Source organism: Lissotriton helveticus, chromosome 6 (assembly GCF_964261635.1).
Source record: "Lissotriton helveticus chromosome 6, aLisHel1.1, whole genome shotgun sequence".
Classification (NCBI taxonomy): domain Eukaryota; kingdom Metazoa; phylum Chordata; class Amphibia; order Caudata; family Salamandridae; genus Lissotriton; species Lissotriton helveticus.
In genome coordinates, this window is record NC_136067.1 from 491,587,928 (window position 1) to 491,606,075 (window position 18,148).

At 48.2% G+C, this 18,148-nt stretch overlaps 1 protein-coding gene across 1 annotated transcript in view; it reads right to left on the reverse strand.

The window, feature by feature from the left end:
* The window catches only part of ELOVL5 (ELOVL fatty acid elongase 5), a 517,949-nt gene that overhangs the window by 137,023 nt on the left and 362,778 nt on the right, over nucleotides 1-18,148 (reverse strand). The window contains exon 7 of the mRNA XM_078647945.1: nucleotides 12,435-12,569. Within this exon, the coding sequence (XP_078504071.1) occupies nucleotides 12,435-12,569 (135 nt within the window). The remainder of the gene's footprint in view (nucleotides 1-12,434; nucleotides 12,570-18,148) is intronic.

Sequence of the window (18,148 nt, forward strand, 5' to 3'; positions counted from 1 at the left end):
CTGGGAGCTGCCTACAGTGTTTAATTAACACTTAACATTTCTAAGTGATGTCATTTTGTTTGTTAGAAGAAGGAAATAAAAGTGCCCCTTAAAACTGCAAAATGTGATTCACCGCCCTTAATTTGTTTAAAAATGAAGCACTAATAGGGCGTTTCTAACCATGACATTATTCAGTTTGCCATTCTCCATGCCCATAGTAGAATGTTTACTGTAGTTAGTGCAACAAAGGATTTTAAGACTGCATCGGGAGTTAGCGCAAACGCATTAACAAACGGCTTTTCTGACGTGTTTATTGTTCAGTATTTGCACACCGCATCGGGAGAACTCAAATCAAATGAAATTGTTTTAAAAACCACAAAAAAGCATTTTCACAACTCATCAAGGGATTGAGGGTTAACATAGAAGCATTTGAAATAAACAAGAACCGATTCTCAGAACGCACCGGGGGTTAGCACATTTCACACGTGAAGTTTGGAAAAAGCATTCAGGAACGAAGGTTAGCGCCGAAGCATTTAAAATAAGCAAGCACCCAAAATGGAAAGTTCAAAGATCATTGGCCGTGCAGCCGTGAAAGGGATCGCGTCCTGTAAGGGCACCCGACCAGAGTGAATGAGCCGTGATGAGAGAGGAAAGCCAGGTGGCGCCTATGCTCGTAACTGCGCGTAACCGCACGCTGTAGGCCACACAAAAAGTGTGTGGTGAGCTTTCTGAAGCACACTTACTAAACGTCTCGCCAGAGCAGCACATGCGCTTGCTCAGGCGAGACCTAAAGAGTAAGAGGGACCGATTACTCACATGGTCCAACTGCAGATCAACCATACATAATGTTTGCAATATGCCCATGTTATACACCAATCTACTGTGCTATACTTCGGATGGCTCCCCCTGAGTGATCAGCAATGGAACATCCTCACTGTGTTCCTGAAGGTATGATATTAGTGGTCCCCAAATATCTTTGGGGTGGGATGTAGTTGGCAGTAGCTCTGGATGTTAGTTGGTCTTTACTATAGATTAGGGGCCAGATGTAGGTAATTCTATTTTAGCGATTCATAAATACAGAATTTTACCGAATCGGTATTTATGAATCGGTAAAATAGAAGGAGGGAGATTTAGGTAAAATCGTTAATTGAATTACCGATTCTGTAAAACTCAGTATTTACCGAATCGGTAAATACCGATTCGGTATTGCCCATTGATTCCTTTGGGCCTTGAAGCCCATAGGAATCAATGGGCAATACCGAATCGGTATTTACCGATTCGGTAAATACCGAATCCAGCAAGGGTGCAGGGGGTGTCACTTTAACACCCTCTAGCACCCCGAATACAGGCATGTGTGCCATGTGGCACACAGACATGCCCTAAGGGCATGTCTGTCTGTCACATGGCATAGGTGTGCATGCACACATGTGCATGCACACCTGGATTCGGTATTTTACCACCCAATTGGATTGGGTGGTAAAATACCGAATCTGAAAGGCCTTTGGGACTCAGAAGAGTCCCACCTACATCTGGAAGTTACCGAATCGGTAAAAATACCGATTCGGTATTTTACCGATTCGATAAATTTACCGATTCGGTAAATTTACCGAATCAGTAAAATTGGCCCCCTACATGCCAATTCCTAAATACCGGTCGGTAATGGCCGAAATCGGCCGTTACCGACCGGTATTTAGGCTCCTACATCTGGCCCTAGGTTGTGTAACCACTCTTTGAATTTGGGAGCTCTCCCAGGGCCAATGCAGTGAACTTTCTTCGCTCCTTAGGGATGTCCACTGTTTATCCCAGTAGCGCCAGTAGGGGGGATAGTGGTAAGGGTAGTGTAATTATTTCAGCTAGTGCCTCCAACATCTCCCGCCAGTAAACCTGTACTTGAGCACAGGACCACGCCAAATGCAGGAAGTCGGCCCCCTCTTGATGGCAGCGCATACATTGGTCACCTGCCTAGATCTTGTATGTACGCAGCGGCGTGTAGTAAATTCTATGCAAAATTTTAAAGTGAATTATGCGCAGTCTGCAGCTAGCTGTGATTTCTGCGGTCTGCGCGCAGTAGTAATCTCATTGTACATCTGTTAAGGGGGATTCCAGGTCTCAATCCCATGCGCATCTGGCACCTGACAGCACCGCCGGCCTTTCCAGCAGAGCCGCTTGATAGATGCGAGACAAAGCATGTGAGGGGTCGGACGTCTTTAATGTAGTGTGAAGGACCTTCAGGGCGGTAGGCTCATGCGGGAATCTTAGTGTATTTGCCTGCATTTCTTGTTTGAGTCTAATGTTTAGGAACACCTCCAAGGGTTACGTTAACTCTGTCCCTTGTCAGTAGCTCTCTTTGGTCTTGAAACCTTCCCTCGTGGTACAGGTCACCCCATGTATGCAACCCCCTCTTGCGCAGCATGTCACAACATACTGCTTCCTGTGTGACTGGGGCGTATGGAAGGTATGGCAACGGTACTAGTGGGGAATAGAGCAGGGCCTTATCCATTACCTTTCGTCAAGCGTTGCCAAGAGCTATTGGTGCAGGAGACTGTGTGGTGTGCTACTTTCTCGCCTGGGACCTGTGTACCCAGCAGGGATGCAAGTGATGTAGGTGACATGTAGACTTGCTCAATGGCCAAGTGTGGCATGAAGGGTGGCGGGTGTAGCCAGTATATTGCGGAGTGGGCCTGGGCGCAGAGATAGTACAGTTCCATGTCCGGAACTTCAAAGCAACCCCTGGAGAATGGCTGCGTCAGATGTTTCCAGCTCAGTCGGGGTTGCCTCCCACCCCAGACCAGCCTGATGAGCAATGATTGAATCATGTTAAAAAAGTTGCGCCCTGGGTAATAGGGTATATTAAGAAATAGAGTAGCTTGGGGAGGATGTTCATTTTCATCAGGGCCACTCTGCCCGCTAAGGAGAGTGGGAGGGTGATCCATCGGTCAATCCATGTGGTAATCGTGTCTATCGCAGTCCCATAGTTAGATATAATCGTCTCTTCAGGGTTCCTAGTAATGACGACTCACAGGTATTTGATTTCGTTTTCACACCAATTTAGCAGATAATCAGCGGTAATTCGAGGAGTACTGGAGGGGAGTAGGAAGATCTGCGACTTGCTCCAATTCAGTTTTATCCCATATAGATGAACAAACCTGATAAACTCCCTCAGAATGGGATTGAGACTTACGCTGGGGTCTCGGAGGTGTAGGGTAATGTCATCCGCATACAGCGATATGAGGATTTGACGGGAGGGATAGATTATGGGGTATTCTCTGTGGTGCTACCTAATTTTGGCTGCAAGGGGCTCAAGGGCCAGGGCAAAAAGCAGCGGGGATAACAGGCATCCCTGGCGAGTGCCCCGCTTAATAGAAATTGGGTCAGAATATAGTCCGTTAATCTGGACCGCCTCTGGTTTAGAGTAAAGTAAGTGAATCCAAGCAAAATAAGGGTGCAGGAGACCCATTCTGCCCAGTATGGCCAGCATGTAATCCCACTCCAAGGAATCAAATACCTTTGTGGCATCTAAAAAAAATCGCTGCTATCGCGCAGTTCGGGTCGATATCATGAAGAAGCGCAAAATGGTGCGCAAACTGTGGGAGGTGGCTCTGCCCGAGACAAATCCTGCCTGATCTGGTAGAACTAAGCCCTCCATAAGCAGGGAGAGGCAGTTGGCTATGACTGCAGCCAGTATTTTCGTGTCAAAGCTGTTTAAGGATAAAGGTCGCTAGGCCTCACATTTATCCGCAGTCTTGCCTGGTTTGAGCAGGGAGATAATCACCCATAGCTAATGGATGTTATACATTTATGACTGATGGTTTTGCAATTACTGTTGATGCTCTATGATGGTTCTGGCAGCGACCCGATTGGTGCTGCCCTGTACATAATCCCCTGTAAATTGCTCACCTGGTGCCAGTTGGCACATTGAATATATGTCATTGATTGCGTTCTAGTGCCGAGCGTGTCGCGCAAACACTTTACACATTGCCTCTGGGATATGGCTGGCTGCTCGTGCCAAGCTACCAAGGGGGTGAGCAGGGGTTATCCTCAGGGTGTAGCTGCCTCGCCCTGACTAGAACAGGTGTTTCTGCCTGGCTTTGGCGCTTGCTTTAGCCTACCGGTAAACCCCATTTCTAACATTGGTGGCAGCGGTGGGATAGGACTTGTGTTCACGCAGTACCACAGCAACAACTGGTTGCACTACAAACTCAGCACTTAGAAAATCACAGATTTGGGGATTAGTTTTCTTGATTTTGTTTCGCCCTAAAAGTGTCATTTTTGAATTGTGTTCCCCTGTGGGTGGTGTATCTCACCAAGATGGGGTTAGTCTGTGAGGAGGATGACATTTGGGAGCATCAGCTAGCGTTGCAAAGGCTCAGAGTGGAGTTAGCGCAGCTGAGTTTAAAAGAGAGGAGGCTAGAGACCGAAAGGGTCCTAGCGCAAGAAAGGATGGCGGAGGCAGAGAGGGCCTTCACCAGGGAGAAACTGACTTTAGAGGGTAGGTTGTCCCCTGAGAGTGGTTTCAGGAGTCTGGACTCACCAGGGAGGGTGGGGTCCAGTGGTGGCAGCAGAAGTGATTCCAGTGTAGGAAGTCCCACTCCCAGAGCCCAGAAGATGGTACCTAGTTCCCAGGAAGAGGGGTACAGGTTGAAGTTTAGGGGCAGTAGAAAACTGTCTGGCCAGTCCTGGGGGGAGTTTGTGGATGTGTGTTGTAATGCACTGGAGGATTGGGTGGTGTGTAGCATGGCAAACGATTTTGAAGGGCTGTTCCATCTGACTATCAGGGAGCACATGCTCAGTAATTGTTTTCTGGGGTTGTGCCAACACCTGTTGGAGTGTGGGTTCTCTGATCCCAGGGAACTTGCACGGGAGGCAGACCTCTGGGTAAGTGCCAGAGGGCCTGGAAAGGCATTGGGGAGTGATCCTGAAGGGAGTGGCTCAGGTATCTTTCAACCCAGAGTGGTGGGAGAGGGTCAGAGTAGCCCAGCTAGGTCCCGGTGAAGTGGGAGGGTTGTATGCCTCATGTCCGGTCTCCAAGGAGAAGGAGTGAGTCGGGGAGGTGTCCCGAGGTGCCCCAACCGCAGTCCCATAGCCTGAAGGGTTCCATAAGGGAACAGCAGGTGGGGAGCCTAGGCTGTCCTGATGGGCTGTCCATTGAGGAGGATCTCTAGTGCCAGGAGAACCTGTGTCTTCCAGGGGTACCACTCCAGGTGGGAGGGTGCGGAACTCTGAAAGGGAGTGCAGAGGGGTGGAGTCCCCACCTCTGGCACCAGGTTTGTCTTCCAGGGGTACTTCTCCAGGTGGGAGGGTTCAGAACTCTGGAAGGGGGTGCAGAGGGCGGAAGGACTCGCCTCTGGCACCGGCTCAACTGCAGGGTACAGTCCCTGGGTTGGGAGGCCAGGTTCAGGTACTGCCTGACCTGGAGGGAGGGACATCTGTAATCAGTGTCCCTCCTGATTTGTCTTCCAGGGGTACTTCTCCAGGTGGGAGGGTGTGGAACTCTGAAAGGGAGTGCAGAGGGGTGGAGTCCCCACCTCTGGCACCAGGTTTGTCTTCCAGAGGTACTTCTCCAGGTGGGAGGGTTCAGAACTCTGGAAGGGGGATCAGAGGGCGGAAGGACTCGCCTCTGGCTGCGGCTCAGCCACAGGGTCTAGATCCTGGGTTGGGAGGCCGGGTTCAGGTACCTGTCTGACCTGGAGGGAGGGACATCTGTAATCAATGTCCCCCCTGGTTTATCTTCCAGGGGTACTTCTCCAGGTGGGGGGGGGTGGAACTCTGGAAGGGGGTGCAGAGGGAGGGAGGACTCGCCTCTGGCACAGGTTTAACCTAAGGGTTTAGACGTTAGGTTGGCGGACCAGCTACAGGGTCAAGGTCCTGGACTGGTGAGGAAGTTCTGTTCTGAGGGTGCCTCTCGTAGGAGAGAGTGCGGACCCCAGAAGGAGAGGTAGGGGGACGAAAGCCTCACCCATGACTTCTGGTCAGCCTGAGGGTTTCGGACCCTAGGCTGGAGGATCAGTGGCTGTTTAGAACTGCCCTGATGAGAGGTAGAGTGGTAAATGGGTACTATGTGCCTGGAATTACTGCCCCCCACTCTGTGAGACGGCAAGGACCAGAGACATCTGGGTATCCTAGGACCTGTTCCTGGCCGAGGACAGCTAGGGGTGGCTTAGTTGGTGCAGGAAGCTCTGACAGAGAGAACCACCTGGGTTCAGAGTGGCATAGAACTGGCCAGTGCCCCTGCAGTTGTGGGCCTGCGTCCGTGTTCTAACGCCCCAAGCAGGGAAGTCCATCAAGGTATTGATTGGTCTCCCCTGGCTTTTGGCTGGAAGGGGGTTGTGTTGGACTTGGCCCTTTTAGCAGGGTCATCCCTAAACTTTTTGCCTTCCTCCTAGCCTTTTTTCTTACATGGTGTTGGTGGTTTTAGGACTCTGGGCAATTTAGCACTGGTTAGCAGTGCAGAGTGCGTGTGCTCTCTGCCCTCCATAGGCTAACATTGGGAACTCTCCCCTTATGGGATAACGCCTAAATAAAACAAAATAAGTATGGCATGTTTGGTATGTGTAGAATGGAAATGATAAATGCTGCGCAAAGGTGTGCGCTGATTTATTTTTACTATTTTAGGAATTCCACTTTTAGAAGTTGGCCTTTCTGTGTGCTGTGTGCCTGCCTGCATGTCTTTTTCTAGAAGTGACCGGGGCTGGTGAGGAGTGGGTGGCTCCAGGGAGGGCAGGGTCAGGCTGAATGGGGGACCTGCAATTGGAGTAGTGGGAGGAGAAAATCCCTGTCCCTGAATTGGCCTATGCCTGCCCTGTACAATGCTAGCTCAGCCCTCTACTAACACCCCTCCCAGTGCCAGTTGGAACTAGAACTTCCAGGACCCTTCCAGAAGCTTCTGCCCCCTTTGAGACGCAGGGAAGAAAGGTGTATAAATACAGGGGCTGTGACCCCATATGGTTGGTGTGCTTGTGCTGACGTGGAGGGGACACTCTGCCAGGAGGAACCACCGTGGGACCATGCGTGCTGGCCCCTGTGCCCCACTCTGACCCTCTACCTTCTGCAGGACCCAGGAAGAGACTTTGTAGGAGTAAAGGCTGCTGCGCTGGAAGGATTGCCTCTTTGTGGTGCCTGACTGTTCCCAGGAATTGCTGCTCTGCCCAGTGTGCTGTCCTCCGGTCTGCTGACCTTGCCCAGCCTTGCCTCCACATGCTGGAGCTTCGCCAGCCTTCTAGCACCTCGTGGGCAATACATCTTAATTTCCCCCAGAGGAGCGCTGGAGCTCTGCAGCGTCGAGCTGCACATGATTTTTGAGGGAATCCCCCTCATTGCTGATTTTGGGCTGGTGCCCACCCCGCATTTCCCGCTTTTTTGGATCTTAATTGCGGGTGCCCACCCCGCTGGTGCTTTATTTTAATTCTGGCAGGCGCCCACTCCGTGTTCTAATGTGGAGGTTACCGCCGCCGGCCCGTGTCCAAAGGAAAGCGTTGTGTGGCTGTATTGCACCACTGCCGGCCCGGGGACGTGAGCGCGCTTCAGGAAGGAAAGTGCTGTTAGCCCGACTTCACCGCCGCGGTTAGGCTGCCTTCTGCCAAGAGATTCGGCGGGTGCCCACCCCATATTATATCACTTTTAAACCAAAGGCAGGAGCACTTCGGTAGCCGGATAGAAGAGCGCAGAAGAAAAGAAAATGGAAGACCGGCGGCCGAGCCTGACGGTGGGCGGGGCCTGCAAAGTAGCTGATGGGAGCCTCGCTGGCTCAATTCCCGCCTCCCCCCTGCCTTGAGGGAAGCCATCCAGAGCCTTGCGGGCTCCCCATTGAAGTCGTGGGTCCCTGGAGGGGGCCCAGATAAAGTCAGGAGAGGAGACGGCCCCAGCACTGATGCCCCCAAGAAGGCGGGAGCAACCAAAGAAGAGTACCGGCGAGTGGGGAAGTTGCCGGTGCCACCCCCCTGCCCAGAAGAGTCGGCCGTGCGGCAGGAATCCTGGTGAGTGGGGCTGCGTGTGCAGACTGTCAGGGCCGGCCGAGGCACATTGTTGGTGCCTAAGGCCCCCGGGGCACAGGGAGGGGCCGCGACGGCATTCACTGTACTTGCCAGGCAGAGGCCCTGGGTGGCAGCGGGCAGCTGCCCTTCATTCCTTCTCCGCGTAAGGCTCCGACGGCACAGTGTTGCCAAGTCGTGGTTGGTTTTTTTCCCTTCACAGCTGCCCCGCCTGACAGTGGGCAGCTGCAACGTAGGAGGCATTTTGAGTTTAGGAGTCCCGGAGTGGGGCTTCAACCAGCATATTGCTAGTGCCAGAGTCTGGTCTGCCTCATTTCGCACAGCTGCGCCACAGCAACGGGCAGCTGCAACATTGTGGGCAACATTACTTTTTGATTTCAGAGTTAGAGGGGACCCCAACTTTACCGGTACTGGTTGTCCTCCGAACAGCTGCCCCGCAGGACAGTGGGCAGCTGCAACGTTTGGGCAATTCTGTATTGTGGTGTCCCAGAGTGGGGCTCCAATCTGTGCATGGTTGGGGTCACCAGGTTTGCCCTGCTGATTTTGTGTGTAATGCATTTATGCCTAAGGGAATGCCTAATGTCATGATGCCTAATGTCATGCCATGATGTGCTGGGGTTATAACGCATGCTAATGTGTTTATGCCCAATGTGACTTATGCTGATATGATGCATTATGTGTTTATATGCCTATGGTTGAGGCCTAATGTTTTTCTCCTAATGCTTACATTGCTGGTTTTCTGCATAATGTGCTTATACCTGATCTAAGGTGGCTTATGCCTAATCTAATGTGGTTTACGCCTAATGAGATGCATCATGTTTTTTGGCCTAATGTCATGCTAGGATGTCTTAGGATGATGCCTAGTGCACATGAGATGTAAATGTAAATGTAAATGTAGTATACTTGTAAAGCGCACAGCTGCCCCAGCAACGGGGCGTCCCAGCGCTGTATAACTCTGGGGAACCCGTCCTGGCTTTCCCTGTGGGATGGTCCCTTGCTGGGAGTCCCCAAGGTGGAGCCAGGCATCCCCGGAATTGGTGGGGCCGTTGTGGAGATTAGGCAAGCTAATGCCCAGAGTTGCCGAGTGGAACCCCTGATTAGAGTAAGCACCGAAGCGAGAATTATCGAGTCCGCTGACCAAGGCCCACGACCCTGCCGCGTCGGGAATTGAACCCTGGTCCCAGGCTGACTTCTGCTCTCAGGCCTGCCGCCTCTAACCAGTGAGCCACACTACTCCAGATGTATGCCTAACCCTAATGTGATGATGCTAAGTTCATTATTCACCCGTAGCTACTGGCTGTTATACATTTATGACTGGTGGTTTTGCATTTACTGTTGATGCTCTGTGATGGTTCTGGCAGCGACCCGATTGGCGCTGCCCTGGACATAATCCCCTGTAAATTGCTACCTGGTGCCAGTTGGCACAGTGTATATATGTATGTGATTTGCAATCTAATGTGTTTTTATAATACAAAGGCTTTTTTAACATAACCTTGTGTGGAGTCTCTTTTGTAGTGTGTCGCTGCTGTGTGTGCGCGTGTTGCGCAAACACTTTACACATTGCCTCTGGGATACGCCTGGCTGCTCGTGCCAAGCTACCAAGGGGGTGAGCAGGGGTTATCCTCAGGGTGTAGCTCCCTCACCCTGACTAGAACGGGAGTTTCTGCCTGGCTTTGGCGCTTGCCCTAGCCTACCGGGGAACCCCGTTTCTAACAATAGGGATACATTACAAGTGAGGGTGACAGGTGGAAACAGAATAGGTAGGAGAAATGTAGAGGAGCTTTAGGACATGGAGTAACAATAGCAGGTGGTGGAGAGGACACAAATGAGAAGGAAGAGGGCTATAAAGAACAGGGGCGGGACAGTTCTTCAAGTAGGTTTGCAGATACAGTCTTACTTGATGAGGTTTAGCATGAAGAGCAGGGATTTAAGTTCTTTCCTGAAACAGGTGGGATAAGGGTTACAGATACAACCTTATGATGTGGTGGGAGAAGGCAAGGTGTCTGGTCACTTCCTGTCTGCATTTTCTGATCCACAGTCTTGTGATGCTATTGGTATGATTTACAAGAAGCCCTACATATGGCTTGATCCTGGATGTGGTTAGCCGTCACTGACTACCTTAGTGGTGATATAGCAGGAGGTACTGGGGATCTTTGAGCATTGGTGTTATCCTGAAAAAAACCTCTGTACACTTTTAATAAAGAATGCTGCTGCATGAAGGGCTCTCTTCGGGGAATCAGTTGGGTGTCATGTATTCTACTGAGTAAACATTGCATTCTTCAAGTAGACACAGAACCATTGTTTGAATAGCTATTATTAAGTCAATATTTTACTTTAGTTTTGCCAGGTTACCATGGCTTGTGCATGATGCGTGTGGCTTGGCACTGCTAACAACTTGTGGGCTAACGTCCTCAGCTACTGTTTCTTTCATCCACCCATCCCTGAACATGGTGCTATGTGCTGGTTTGGCGATAAGGACTCACTTGGTCTTAGGTGGAATCAGCTTGAGATATCTCTACAGACAAGCTGGGTGGGATATGGAATAGGTCATCAGCTAAGTGAGGTCACTTCCTGATGTGACCCTTAAATGCAGTTTGATGTCGTCTAAAATTTGTTTATAATGATGTCTATGTCTGCCAGCAGCACTTTTTGGCACTCCCTGTAGAGACTGAAAGCATTCTAGGAACCCACATGCCTTTGGGATGGGCTCTTACCTCGACCTGGAGCAGTATTTGTGCTCTCTTCTTTAGTCTTACTTTACTGCTGTGATTTAGAAGCTCATTCTTTTTGCTAGCTGTCTAGAAGGGTTTGGGGATAAACATCGCTGAATGCTGTAGAGAGGTCTGGTTGTTATGGATGTGATCTGCAGCAGAGTGTCCACTAATTGGATGCTTGGTTTCCTTGCTATAAGATGGACTGGAGCCATACCGGTAGGTCTGTATAACAGTCCTTGATATAGTTAAGGAGCTGGATGGCGAAGGCTTTCTTGACAACTTTTGTAATGTTTGCAATCAATAGCAAGTCTCTTATTTAGCTGCTAAATTCTTGACAAAAAATGTGGGTATGAAGAGTATAGTAAGCACAACCAAAACTGAATTGTCTATAACCGCATACAGAGCTTAGATAATGTTTCTGCTACTAATTGCAATGTTATTCATTTTGCCAAGCATGAACGCACAATCTGCTTTTTTCGGAATTTAGATTTATGAGCTGCAGGATAAGCACAGATCTCTGCAGAGGGTGTTATGTCCGCTAAACTTACCCTATCCAGTTCAGCTTTCTCACATGAAACAAGAGAGAGTAACTGACGATACTTTATTTTTCAATAGTAGGGTATATGAGCAAGTGATTTAGCTGTACCGTGTGATGCAATGATGTCAAGCACGAGTCACACAAATACTCAAAACACTCACTAAAAATAAACGATAACTTTTTCAAACCATACTATTTCACACAAGACAACTAAAGATGGTCTTTTATCTCATGGACTTTGATGCATTGGAGGGTCGGGTGCCTCTCCACATTCCCCTTCTGATGCCACCTGCCTTCCTGAGTTATTTCGGGCATTTGTCTGCATCTTATCGTTCTCGTGTAATCAGCAGACCTTGTTTTTGTTTAGAGTAAGCTAATTTATACAGTGCGTGCTGTGTTCCTTGGAGAGGAGATTAATGGCCCTTGTTTGTTTGTTGGGAGAAATGAACAAGGACATTAAAAGGATCGTACATCCTCACCGTCACAGGAAGCCTTACTGCAGTAAAGTATTATTGCTCATTCAAAGTTTTTCCATCCTACATTAATTTTAAAGGTGGAAAACTACACTACATCCAAAGAGGTCGCATTGGCAGATTTGGCAGAGTCAAAAGTCAAGGCAAACTATACTTAAACAGAAAAAGTATAATTCAGGCAAGCAAAAGACATTATACACAGTACAAAAGAAATCGCGGCACCCCAAGCATCCTGCATCACACGACAGCCACGCCAGATCACTAGTAGCAGAAACGCACCCTAAATTGATCAAAGCTATCCGAAGACCAAGGACCCAACTCACTACTCTTCTTCTGTGTGTAGAGGTGTAACTCACACCTAAGCCTGTAGTAAAACACATCTACTCACTGAAAAAGCTTTGCTAGACACAAGCAACTCTTTCCACAATCTCCAACAGAAACACTCAGATAGAGAAGAAACCAAAGTAAAAGGCGGGGTACGGCATTCACTCACTCGATGTATCTTAGATGTTTGAGTGAACGAAAATGAATACTGAAGGAACTGTAACCATCGGGCAGAAATGGTCACTGGATGGCCTTTGTTTCCTAGGCACCTGAAAAGGCGTTTTCTCCTTTCTGGTAATTCAGGCATTACAACCAAGAAATGCAGAAAAGGTACAGAGATTCATTCGTTTTGGGTATTCTTTTTGCGGGTATGTTCAATTTGAAGAAAAGAGACACGTTATAAAAAACATTTTTTTACCTGAATGTAGAAGTTTGCGAAGAGGATAATTAAAGTAATCATATAACAGTTCTGGAAATACAACCAGCCCATAGGGAATTTACAAGGCCACCACATCGCACAGCTTGTTTGAGTCATTGTCAGCACGAACTGAGTCTGAAAAAATAAGTGCAGAAGATCGTCAAAATGTAATTCAGCTACCAGAGGCATACGCAGGCTAACGCATATCAGACCACAGTTAAGAACCTTCTCCACCTGTCTTATGTGTATTGTTTAACACCCTGACCAGACTATCACAATTTACTAAATGACAGGCGTTAAGTCACATCATCAGAATCATTCATTCAAAAATCTTTATTTCGACCAATTAGATCATAAAAGATAAACACTCATTATAAACAGCAAAATATATACACTTGCACAATGAGAATTAAAAGTTGGTCTTTAGATGAATAAATCAAGTTATAAATTGTTAAGTAAAATTTGGTAATACATAATTAAAAGTCAACATTCAGCTTAATAATGCGAGAACGTGCGTGCCACATTGCCGTTAGGAATTTTGCCATTGCAAAAACAGTTTGTGGAGAGGAATCAGTTTTCATAATTCTATATGCAGGTAAAAAAGTTCTGAAGCCCATATTTTTGAGGAGGGGAATAAGCCAATATTTCCTAATTTTTCGATAGGATTGGCAAAAGAATACCACATGTGAGTCATTTTCTCGATGGTGATCACAGCCCGGGCATCGCTCGGTGGTCGGGGGCGAGGCCCATGAGCTCGTGAATGACCTTAGAGGGAGGGTTCCATACCTCCACTGCATAAAAAGTTTCCTCGCAAGCGGTGGGGTCATTCCGTCCAAAGCACGCTCGAAGAAGTAAAAGTCTTTGCTTTGAGTGAATAGATTGGTTAGAGAACCACCCGCATGTTGTTAACGGCCATTGTCAATTTTGAGATGTAGTAAACCTTTGAAAGTTCTTGCCGTGTAATCCTAGTGCATGCATTTAGCGGGTCATTCCATAACTCTGGTAAACCAAGTATCTCCAATGATCTTTTTATGTAGGATAACCAGGGAATGGAGTTAGCTTTTGGTGTGTTTAAAAACTCCTGGAGCTCTGTCCTGTATTTGATAAGTTCGATGCTACTCCATAGTCTTTGCCAAAATGTTAATGGCTTGAGTCCCAATTCGTCCTCGATAGGCCTGATGTTCAAGTCCAATCTCAGGGGGAGCAGAGGTGTACTTGCGGGGAGAGCTGCCAACTGTCTGATGAATTTGTTTTCAGTAAGCATCAGTTTCTGGGGAGTGGTGTGACCCCAGAGTTCGCCCCCATATGTAACTGCCCCCCGGGCCTGTGCTTTATAAATTTGGATGATTGGACTCAGTGGGCGGTATATCGAGTTCTTGACCATCCTTGATATGCCTCCCACTATCTGCACCAATTTCAAGTTAGATTTGGTTATGTGTGTGTCCCAGGTCATTTTTTCATTTATGGTTACCCCCAAGTACTCAAAGGTATTGACCCTCTCCAGGCGGACCGAGCCGAGCAGGGGATTTGGGCGTGTTGATTGAATGGGATTTAAGACCATGTATTTTGTTTTTTGGGCGTTAATCTCAAGTCCCCTTTCTGTGCAGAAATCAAGAAATCCATCCAATACCCTTTGGATTCCCGTGGGGGATTTAGATAGCAGCAGGGTGTCATTCGCAAACATAATGGCGGGCACCCTGCTGCCATCCAACTTAGGAGCATCAATGTCTGGAATCCTGGCCAGATGAGCAATCACTCCGTTCACAAAGAGGCAGAACAGGGTCGGTGCAAGCACACAACCCTGTCTAACCCCTCTGTCAACGGGGAGTCTGTCTGTAAGGTCCCCATTCCTTCCACACCTGACACGTGCAAAATTATTCTGGTGGAGTTTAATTAAGATGGATAGGATTTCTGCCGGAACACCCATATCAGCCAGGACTCTCCATAATTTTGATCTGGGGACCAAGTCGAAGGCAGCTCTCAGATCCACAAACACAGTATACAAGCTGCTCCTCTCAACTAATGCGGTCTTCCAGTAGATGAGGTTGAGACGAAATATTTGGTCAGTTGTTGATATCCCTGTTCTAAAACCTGCCTGATATGGGCTCAAAATAGCATGCTCCTCGAGCCAACTCTGGAGCCGATCTAATATGAGCCTCCCGAAGAGTTTCTGGGTGACGTCTATGAGGCTGATGGGCCTGTAGTTATCTGGGAGGAGAGGGGAACCCTTTTTGAATATCGGGACCACCTCCGCTCCCAGCCAAGTAGGAGGCACATCCATGCCCCTCAGAACAGCATTGAATAGTACCTGTAGATAGGGGGTCCATACTTCAGGCTCCTGTTTGAACAGGTCACCAGGAAGACCATCCAAACCTGGGGCTTTGCCCGATAGTAGGCCTGTGATCACTGCTCTGACCTCCTTTCCTGTGAAAAGTTCCGCTCTTTGTTGATTAGGAACTGGAGGGGGAGAATAGCTTCTGGCCCCATTTTCCTCTGTATAGAGCGACTGGAAATGTACTTGCCAAGCACTTGGGGCAATGTTTGGTTCTATTGCCGGAGCTAGATCTCCACAGCCCCTATTTACTATACGCCAAAATTTCCGGGAGTCCTTTGAAGCTAGGGAGGTGGAGAGTTCCTCCCATTTGTTCTGATCCCATTCCATCTTGGCACTATTGACCATTATCTTGTAAGCCCCTCTTCTGGACTGTATCTCTGGTCTACTTTTACCCTCTTTGATAGCAGAATGAAGGTCCCCCTTTAACTTACGACAACTAGCATTATACCATGTGGGCTGATGATGGCCAGCTCCTCTATTATGGGGCTTGGAAGAGAGAACTGTAGCCAGATTCCTAGTTAGTTCCTCATGTAGGGAGCACATTGTTGTGTGTGTTTCCCGAGTGGATGATTCCCAATTAAGGCATCCAACTTTTTCTAGTGTTGGGATTACTCTTATATAGAGGGTTGATAGTTTATCCCTATTGGTGGCCAATTTTTCCCATCTGATTCTCTTTCTATTATTCTCAAGGCGTAAGCTTGGGTTGGGGTTTAACGCCCCAAGTGCATGATCCCTCCCCTCCATTCCAGGGTTCACAAAGTCCAATTCCAGGGCGTTGTCATCACTATCAGTTCTTGGTAGCACTCTAAAATCAACTATGTGGTGCCATGAAGGCAGTTGAACTAAAACGTAATCTATTCTTGATTCCCTTCCTAATTTGTTAAAGGTATGTTTGCTGGGATTGTCAGATTTGGTATGACCATTGCACGCCCTAATTCCATGTTTCAGGTTTAAGGCGGTGATCTGTAATGCAAGTGCAGTCCATGCTCTAGGCGGAGGGGCTACCGTTGGGGGGACTAACCATCTTGCATCCTCTTCTAGTGAAGAGCCGTCTAGGAGACCTTCAAGAGGCTCGAAATGTGAATTAAAATCCCCACCCACGACGATTGGAATCCCTGATGGCAATTCATTTAAGAAATCTGAAAGTTCTTCGATAGTGGTCGATTCTCGCGCTACGTTTACTGGCCTGGAATAGACATTTATCAAGACCAGTCTACAAGAGTTCGGCCAATCGAGCTGCACCGCTAGGATATCTTCTGAGGTCAGCATGAGACGCATAGCTTTGCATCCCAAATGAGTTGCTACCCATATTGCAAGGCCTCCAGAAGGGCGGCCTCTACCCCCCCATTTAGCTGGAATATAGAATGATGCGAAACCTTGGGGGTGGTGGTCTTCCCTCGCCCAAGTTTCTTGGAGGAGACATATATCTTTGGAATCGATGAATGGTAACCATTCCGGTTGGTCCCACTTGTTTCCCAGACCTGCCACGTTCCACGAAAGTATTTTCAGGAAGTGCGACTTGTCGTTTACTGATAGTAATAGGGGGGAGCATGATCCTCTACCTTTGGTGTAGGGTTGGATGGTATATTTTCGTCTATTCTAAGTTCTCTTATTTCCCTATGGCTATCAAGATGATCACTAGTGAGCATTTTAAGGTCACTTGTGTTAGTCACTTCTCTTTTCTGGTCTGTCTTTACTATTGTCTGTTGAGTGGGGCTGGGTGTGATGGATCTATCTGAGCCCTCTCTAAGGCAATGGAAAAACTCCTTGCCATTCGGCCTCACCAGTCAATCCACCATTTCTAGGCCACTGTATCTGTTAGATATTGGGAAGTATGTTGGGTGATGGAATCTGGGGCGATATTCTTTTCTATTTCTTTACCCCCAACCGCCTCCCTCCCATGATACGTTTCCCAGCCCTCCTCCTCCCAGATTGGTGTGGGGAACACATGATGTTGGGTTCTATGGTAGTTGGGGTTTATTCTCCCGGGATGATCCCACTCGTCCCCCCTCTCGATAGGAATGCTCCATCTCTCTGCATCCCCTTCATAGATCAATGGCGGATAAAAGAAGGAGAGGGGTAATGGCTTAATAGTAGTTTCTTGGTCATCCGGGTGCCAACCACAGATAAGGGTGACCGCCCTGGGGTCTCGGAAATTTATCAACACACAGTCCCCCTGGATGGTTTTCTTTGAGTTGCCTACCCATGGGACCCTTCTAACCATCAGGACATCACCAGTTGCGCCCCGTGGTAGAGGTCTATACATGGATAGCGAGCTGATCACCTTATTCTTCAGGGAGGCGGTTGTTTCTCTGAAGGGGGTTTTCAGCTCTGGTACCCCTACTAAAATTACTGTATATGGGCTGGCCTCCGGGGGTAAGTGGACCGCTCTAGGTTTTCTGGCATTCCCAGGTGCCTTGACTGCTAATGGAGTTTGTAACTGCGAGTCGTTGGGGGCTTGCTTGTTATTGTTGTTATTATTATCTTTGGTGTTAGCCTGTGGAAGGGGGTGTAATGGTTGTTGAGTTGCAGTTGAACTGGGATTATGTGCCTTGATCTGGGGTAAAGAAGGCGTATTTGTTGAAGGGGTTAGTTTTGCCTTTTGCGCCAGAGGAACTACTCCCTTATCTTTTCTAGAGTTTATTAGTGGTTCCCTTTTGTTTTTAGTCTCTGGAGCCCCCCTACCACCAACACTATCTACTTTTAAACTGTCAGCTAGTTGGACTGTCGATTTTTCTATAGTTAGAAGCCTAGCTTCCATTTTAATTAGGTGTGCTTCAAGAGGACTTAGTAGGGATCTAATGAGAGTACCTATGTCTCCCAAAGTAATATCCTCGCTAGAGTAATTAATAGAGTGCTCTATGGTCTCTGTGAGCAGAGCATCGGGGGCTGTTATGTCTATTGCCTCTATGGGCCTAATCTGTGTAGTGGCTGTACCCGATCTGTTGACTTAGGGAATGGGATTTAATTTGGGAGTTTTTGTCTTTTTTCCCCCCCTCTTTTTTGGCGTTAGGTTTCCATTTGGGAATTGCCCCCTCTCTTGCCCCCTGCAGTGAGTTATTGGCTGTATCGTTGTCAATAATTACCTGTTGAACTTGGGGTGTGGTAGTTTGTGGACTAGGCTGTGGTTGTATCGTTGGGAGGTGTAACATGCTCATGTCCGCAATTTCAATGAGATCCTTTGTAATGCTAAGTGAGGTCGAGTTTAGTGTATCTGGATTCACTGGGGAATTTGTAGCACCGGGTGTCTCGGTGTCGGGGTCAGTGTTAGGAGTGGGTGATATGTTGGGGTCTCTGGGAACAGGGGACTTAGCGTGCGCCAGTGGTCCCATAGAAGATCTTCTTGCCCAATCTAGTTCTTGTGAGATACGCCTTTTTA